Below are 8,332 nucleotides of genomic sequence, written 5' to 3'. Positions count from 1 at the left end.
TAGGAATAAGTCGCATGGAAGGTGGGAGTAATGGAGATTTCAGGGTAAATTGATATCCAAAATGTCATGGAATTGTTTAGAGCATGAGTGCAACTCAATAAGGAAAGGCTTTCAGTATTTCAGAGTTATTTGAAGTTCATTTTAATTATAAAAATTCTCACATAACACTTAAAAATACATTTCATAAACTTCACTCAATACACACCAATTAAATAAAGGTGAAGTTCAATAAGAAGAAAATAAAATAATTGAATGGAATTTACCAGTTTTAATAAACCAACTTTTAATAAAATTCAGACTTATCATTAATTTCAAAGTTTGCATTAAAAATCATGAGTAAAAACATCATTTACATATATGGTAACAAAAGAGTTACCTGAAAGTGTGTAGTCAGTGGCTTGGTGGATGTGATAACAATAGGCATCTCATCATGAATTTTGGTAAAGATAGAATTACTCTTATTAGCCTAAGTATATAAATGAGTCATTCCCTGAGAATAAAAATTGCCCATGTTTTTTTCGTCTTATTTTAATTGTTCTCATTTGTGTTATCTTTTTTAGAAAACACAGGTTTGTCCAGGGACTGTCATCTAACTAATACTGTGAGATATGAGACCAGTTACTATTCAGGGCTGTAATAGCTGTAGATTCATTTTCCTAATCACAAACCATTGGTTCACCTACTCTTACTTTTGGATATGTTGTTAAAAATTTTTTTAATTTAATTCAACTAAAATTTGAGTAGACAATCATTTTTGCACAGATTTCAATTTATTTAGTTTACAGTGTTTTCATCTACCATTTGGAGGCTTCGTTGAAAAGGAAACAAAGCAATAGAAGTTTAACATAATAAGTATTTAATATAATTTTTGATTCATATGGGGTACATCATTAATTTCAAGTATGGCCCATTTGATATCTATCAGCTTTTATGATTTTTTTGTGTTGGATTTGCAATATTGGCTTGTGATATAGGCATAGAAAAGCCTTCTGGACTTAAATTATTATTTTCTAATACAATACATTACCTCTGCTCGTATGTATAGCTATTCTCGTTCACTGCTGCCCTCTATATGCAAAAAATTTTTTGCATGCCACAAGTCTTGAACTCCCACGTACCCCATGCTCAGTGTGGTTCAGCTATGTCTCACGTGTAAATCATTATGTGACAACCCTCCACCAATAGGAGTGTGACACACTCTTCTGATGCATGTGACCTCTATTCGATTGTACCAAACTATCACTTCTCATTAGGCAGTGATTGAGTGCAGATGTTTTCAGCTGTGCTTTTTTTCATGTTCATTTCATTTTTTTTTGTGAAGTAGTGATTTACTTGATTTATTCATTTGCTACAGTTAGTTTTTTCTGTAGTAGTTTGCCACAATAACTTATCTTTGTTTATTGATTTTTTTTTCTCAGCTTCAGCTTCTTCATGCTTTAAGGTGAATTTTGAAGATTGTTTTACAACTTCTGATATTATTACTGCTACTTCAAGTGCCATTACTGGCTTCAGGTCTGGAGGTTCAACTTAAGATTTTTCAGCTATCATTCATTGGAAGATTAATTGTTATATGAGACATCCTTTTTCTCCTGACAGTGTCCAAACCTGTTCATGACTAGAAGGATTTTGAAAGTTTTTTTCTCCTCCTAATTATGCTGTGCCTTCTCATGCATCTCCTACGAGATCTACTAACTGTGCCTTTTTAGATATGCTTTTTCAGATGTGTTCCATTTTCTCGTTTTCACCATTTTCATATAACATTGTTCCTTCCCCCCCTTTTTTTTTTTACTATGACACCTGTCATCAGGGCCACTTGTTTCCCTCCTTCCCCTGACATCAGGGTTCATGCTGAGCATTTCATTTCTCATTTGAGGATGGGTGTTCATCTCACACTATCTTCATTGGGTAGCTGTTTCTAACTCGTTAAGGTTCCAGCTTCTGCCTGTTGCCATCCTTCAAACTTCGGTGCAACTGTGACTTGGTAAATTATGTTCTCTCTATATATTTTTCCCTCCAGGGGTATGTCTCATTTAGGATTCAGATCCCACTCATTGGCAAGTGTTGCTTGTCCAGGTATGCTTCCTATATTTTTTGGTAGTTGAGTAAACAAGAACATTATGGTAATATAATAATAGGTAGGCAAACAATGATTTATAAGCTTTGTAAATACCAACACAATGGTTTCTGCTTTTATATGGAAATGGTACCTTTTCTATGAGGTCATAAATGACTGCATTGTTAAAGTAGTCCACATGCACCCACTGGATCCCACTGGTCGGCTTACATGAAATAATAAAACACAAAATACCCATGGCCAATAATTCAAACTGTTGAGGTGGTGTTTTCCACAAGATCTTAGTAGGTTTTTCCTTGTAATATAATTCATGGATTTACATTGGTAAAGCAGAAAGGGATAGTTGCCCATCCCTGCCATCTCTTCGATTGAATAAATCAAGGCAGTCTGCTCTTCAATATAGGGTTTTTGTGGTCACCCTTTGCACTGTCTATGGTGTTGGCATTCCTCTAGACTCTCCATCACATTTTATCCCCCCCCCCTTGTTCTTCTAGTGGAGTATGGGAGTCCTTGCCACTTTCAAGTGTGGAGCTGCTGGGTTGGTGGACCATGGAGGTATCCTCCTGAATGTGATCACTTCCATTCATTAGAGAATAGAGTGGTGGTGTTCTGCTGGTGTAGATGGTGTGTGGTCCTCTGTATGGTGGGCTCCAAACTGTTGATGTTTCACCCAGCTACTGTGCAGTTTTATCCAGAAGGTAAGATTTCATATATTTTGTAGAGGCAATCCACTTCAATGTGGTGAAACCCAGAAGTTAGCATTGTGCTCCAACATCTGTGCCGTTCTATCAGGGGATGATGTTGTACATATTTTTAAATGCATATGCTTCACCTCTATGCAGTGGGTCCCAGAGGTTTATGCTGCACCCGTCTTCTGTGTGGTTCTATCTGGAGGTGAGATTGTGTATAATTACAGAAGTGATCCACTTCCATGTGATGGGACCTGAAAGTTGATATTGTGCTTCAACTTTTATGTGATCCTCTTCAGAGGATGATGTTGCTATGGAGTAGATCTGTCACATTGCAGTTTACCTCTCATCCTACCATCACCTGGATGTCAGTTTGTAGTGAGTGGTATTGATTATAGCTGGACCAATCAACCTAAATCCTCACACGTATGTTGCTTGTGATTCATCATCCTCAATCGAATTTCATAGTTTTGCCTCATATTCTCCACCTCTGTGCAGTGGGTACTGGAGTTTGATGTTATGCACACACATGCACTCTAACTTCTTTGTGGTCCTAACTGGAGGTGACATTGTATGGGGCAAAGGTTCTCCCTCTAGTGCTCCACATCAGAGTTTTCCTCTGTCTGAGGCTGCTGTTGTGTTGAGGGGTTCCAGTCAGGTTGAATTTGGTTTGATGTGAACCACCACATTGGCACACTCCCTCGTGCCATCATTCATATTTTGGATTCCTGGAAGTATGGGTGGTTGTGGATTTGCCCCATTTAGTAGATCGGTTTGATCTATATATAATTTCATTCTACTTAACTTGAGATGAAAACAGTGTGGACCCTCTTCCTCCCACGGGTCAGAAGTAGTAATCATGATGCTGCTTGGTTTTCAACTGGAGTTGACCAGCCATCTAGGGTTTGTCGCACCCTAGCCATTCTACACCTTGGAGCACATCCATTTTAGCTTTCCCCACATAACTGTGTGGAGATGATTCTTCTACAGTCTTTTATCACTGGGATTGAGATTCCGGTATATTGTGATTCGGATTTGAACCCACCTGAATTTTCTCTCCCTTTCCACCTATTTTCACTCTGACTGCAGAATATACCTGGTACAGAAGTGGTATGGTCTTCCACATGTGTTTCTCTCCCAACGGGGATCACACTTCATGGATATTCTTTGGAAGCTTTTGAAGGATACTTATTTCTATCCCTCGCACCAGTCCCTCCATCTATTCAACGTGGGATTCTAGCTATACATGTGAGAAGAGGTAATGGACTGTAGTGGAAGTTATTTTTCTATACTGAAAATTAATTTTTTGATAGGTACTAACCTGCATTCACACTTCCCATCCTTTTTTTCCACTGATAACTGGTGCTTTTCTTTTCTGCCTAATCTCACAGTAATAGTTCAGTAGAATCAAATAGAGGGAGTGACATGCATCAGGAGGATGTGTCACACTTCTATTGGTGGAGGGTTGTAGCATGATGATTTACATGTGAGGCACAGTTGAACCATGTTGATCGTGGGATATGTGGGTGTTCAAGGCTTGTGGCTTGCAAAAACATTTTTGCATATAGAAGGCAGCACTGAACCAAATGTTGATGTAGTTAAAATTACTGTTGATTAATACTTTTTAATAATATTTTTAAATATCCTGTAAACTTTGTAAATCTGAAAATTTTAATGTACATTTATGAAAAAATGTTTTACAATTATTACTCTGGTTTTCAGGTGAGGTTTTTGCATACACTTCAACTCATAAGATGTCTTTATCCCCTTTTCCTGTCTCACTTGTTTGTTCGTTATTGCAGGTTCTTTCAGTCTGTTTTTCGTGTTGAATCTTACTTAACACATCCTCTTTAAACTTTGTGTGGTCAAACTTCTTTTATTGTGTTTCTGTCCCCTGAATCACTTTGAACTTTGTGTGGTCAAACTTCTTTTATTGTGTTTCTGTCCCCTGAACACTTTGAACTTTGTGTGGTCAAACTTCTTTTATTGTGTTTCTGTCCCCTGAATCACTTTGAACTTTGTGTGGTCAAACTTCTTTTATTGTGTTTCTGTCCCCTGAATCACTTTTCCCAACTTGGGGATTTTTTTTGTCCTATTTTAATTCTTTTTACCTTCAATCTGCTCTTCTTCATCTCTTGCTTATTCTTTTGACCTGGCATAATCTGGTGGTTAGGATGCTATGGCTCGTGAGTTTGAATCCTGTCAATGAAAATACTTGCACTTATAGTCGTGGCAGTGTTATAGTGTGATGGTCAATCCCACTTTTGTTGATGAAGAGTAGTCCTAAAGTTGGTAGTTCCTCTCATCTATAATTAGGACAACTAATGTAGGTAGCCCTTGAGTAGCTTTACACACAATTCATAAAAATATATAAGCTCCCCTTCATAGTTTGCTATTCCCTTTCTCTTCCTTCATGTCCATTTGTTTTTCATAGGTAATGAAGCTATGTGTCAATAATCACTGAGATAGGGGGTGATAAACTAATAACCATTGATGAAATTTATGCTTATATATGTCTTCAGTCAATCTGTTGTTATATAGGAGTGTTACAGAAAGTCTAGCTGTTTTACAGAAAGGGAAAAACTCTAGTTTATAAATGTGTTAATATGGTTACGTCTATTTTGTGGGCATTAGGTAGGTATCCTCTAGTCAACAACTATTCTACATCACATGTTTATACATATATTCATATTTGTAAACTCATTGGCTATATGTTTAATACTGTTTAAAATGTAGAGAACAAATGATAGTTTAATAGGTTACTTTATACTTCTTAAATTTCATTGTAAAATACAATGGCAATTAATAATACAGTTAAATTTTACCATTTACACAAGTACATAAACTTTAAATTTTGGTCAGATGTCTTAAAATACTAATTTCACATTTGAAATAATAGTATATTGTAATATTTCTTTCTATTAGTAAATATCTACAATCAACTGTTGTAGTAGTTTTTTCACTATTTTATGTATTGAACAAGCAGTGTTGATAATTTAAAAGAAGTGGTGAGTCCAATTATTGAAACATAGCCAAGTGAAAGAGCATCTGTCACCTTATTTGATCTCCAACTATGTTTATATATAATATATATTTATTTAGGTATTGCTAGTCATGTCACAGCCAATGATTGACAGTGAGGAGATGGTATATCTGGGACCAGAAAAAAGATGTCAACCTCGGTCAAAAATATCAGGTATCATTATGCACTGGCATTTTATTAGAATTATCCGTTATGGTAGATAGGTTTGAAAGAGAGACTGTTTGAGTAAATAGCTTGATTATTTTTCTTTTGATTTAATTAAAATGTTAGGACTATAATTTGATTGTAATTCCTCAAATGAGAGCCTGTTTTGTAACTTTTAGGCTACATAACTAAGCTTGTAAATGAAACTGGTGATGACTAGATAATAAGTGAAATGCTTAGTATATTAAAAGAGTTCTGTCAAGAATTGTGCTCTACTTTTTCTGTAACCCTAATCCAGTGATTTGTAGTTTGTACCAAGAAATATACCTCATTTTTCCACTTCCATTTCATTTCATCCACTCTCCATAATTTTGCATAAAAGGTTTCTCTATGCAGAATAAATGTATCTTCAAATGATTATGGTCCCTATCACCAAACTCTCATAGGCCAGTAATGGCCTACTATGTTTATACCTCTTCTTTACTTGTGGTATTTATGCAGGTTCATTGATGTCCAGCAGAAAAGTTAAAGTATCCACATAATGCAGATTCAGGTACTGTATTGCAAAGAGCAATTTTGAACTTAGACAAAAAAGAATGAAAAACACAAATTCAAGTGAACAAAATCTTTATTCATAATTATTGTGCTGTGAAGTATTTCACATACGATGGTTTTCTGTTGTTACCATAACTCGCTGCTCTGGTTGAAAGGAGTCTTTCTTTAAAATATCCACACCAGACAAGGATAAAACTAATTCTTATTTACCAGCTAAATAGAGACGAAACATAAAAAGTGCAGTGTATCAGAAAACACAGCTACACATGTCACATATTATTACAAACAACATTTATAGGGATGAAATCCCCTAAGTCATATCAATCTCTACAAGTATCTGAAATACCTCTTGAGATGGGACAGTCCATACACAAGGGTTTTAAGCAGGAGGTCTGAATTTGATAATTGTTGACATATGTAAACTTGCCTGAGTTAAGTGATTAGTATATGTTTACAACCTTTCAACATCCATTTAAGAAGAATATGATCAACTATATGCAGAAATTGCATGGAAGTTTAGAAAAATATTCCTTGAATACATACCTTAATAAAGATATATTCTGTACTAGTTATGGAAGGGTAAATTTACAATCATCACAGTTCCCTCCTTCCTTATTCCAGGGGATTCCTTGTTCCAAATTAAGGTAAAAAAAATGTCATAATTGTTTTCCTCAAGTGACGTGCAAGACACCATGATACCTACATGAAAAAACAGAGATTAATATAAATTCCAACAACCAGTTAAAAAACATAGAATAAAACCATAATGAAATAAAATGCACAAGTTAGTGTAAGTTACAAAAAAGTTACTATAAAATATTAAGCTAAATGAAGTATCAAATGCATTAAAAAAATTGAAAGAGGTCTGGTCAGTTACAAAGTTAAAAACTGAATGTAAATTTTTAACATATTACCAACTGAAAAAACAAAATTAAAAAAAATTCATGTACTACATATCAAAAATGGAAGATACAAGTACACTTAAAACGCAATGATAATAATGAAAACACAGGCAATCACGAGGTTATTTATAATAAAGATACATGACTGATGATGCAGCAAATATGGGCTTATCCTGTGTCATCTCTGGATGTAGTTGTTATTGCCTAGGTTCTAATTCCTGGGGTCAGACTCTGACTCACTGCCACATGTTGACTTTGGTTTATGCATCACTCAGTATCAGAATTGTTGAGAGCAATGCATCTTTGGTAAAGTTACTTTGTGTATGGACATATGTTAGGCTGTAGTTAGTTGAATAGTTCACCATATTTCTCTTATGAGTGCAATATATTGTCAGTCAATGCACAAGATTCATAGCTTCTTCAACAACTCAAGTTTTGAAAACTACATTTTGATTCAACCTATGAAAAATTAAAAGCTCAGCAAGCAGTGTAAGATTAATGTCATTATTAGCACAGTCTGCAACCTGATGTTTTCTTAGAAAAGGCCATCTGGTTAGAGATGCAGTTTGTGCTGTCTTATGGCTTAATGATGGATGCACTTACTACTATGAATGAAGAACACATTTATTTTAAGCAATCCATGTAGCTTTGTATGAAACATTACACACATGGCCACCTTATACAGATCCCTTACTATGCTGTCTTATGGCTTAATGATGGTTTCACTTACTACTATGAATGAAGAACACATTTATTTTAAGCAATCCATGTAGCTTTGTATGAAACATTACACACATGGCCACATTAGACAGATCCCTTACAATGCTGTCTTATGGCTTAATGATGGTTGCACTTACTACTATGAATGAAGAACACATTTATTTTAAGCAATCCATGTAGCTTTGTATGAAACATTACACACATG

At 35.2% G+C, this 8,332-nt stretch overlaps 1 protein-coding gene across 1 annotated transcript in view; it reads left to right on the top strand.

The window, feature by feature from the left end:
- LOC106470954 (transcriptional regulator ATRX-like) overlaps window positions 1-8,332 on the top strand; it is a 44,894-nt gene that overhangs the window by 8,440 nt on the left and 28,122 nt on the right. Inside the window, exon 3 of the mRNA XM_022399594.1 lies at window positions 5,866-5,959. Coding sequence (XP_022255302.1) covers window positions 5,878-5,959 — 82 coding nt within the window. The 5' untranslated portion in view covers window positions 5,866-5,877. The remainder of the gene's footprint in view (window positions 1-5,865; window positions 5,960-8,332) is intronic.

Source organism: Limulus polyphemus, unplaced genomic scaffold, assembly GCF_000517525.1.
Source record: "Limulus polyphemus unplaced genomic scaffold, Limulus_polyphemus-2.1.2 Scaffold4319, whole genome shotgun sequence".
In the NCBI taxonomy this organism is placed as follows: Eukaryota; Metazoa; Arthropoda; class Merostomata; order Xiphosura; family Limulidae; genus Limulus; species Limulus polyphemus.
The sequence above is the reverse complement of the archived record's forward strand: the minus strand, read 5'-3'. Positions and strand labels throughout refer to the sequence as shown.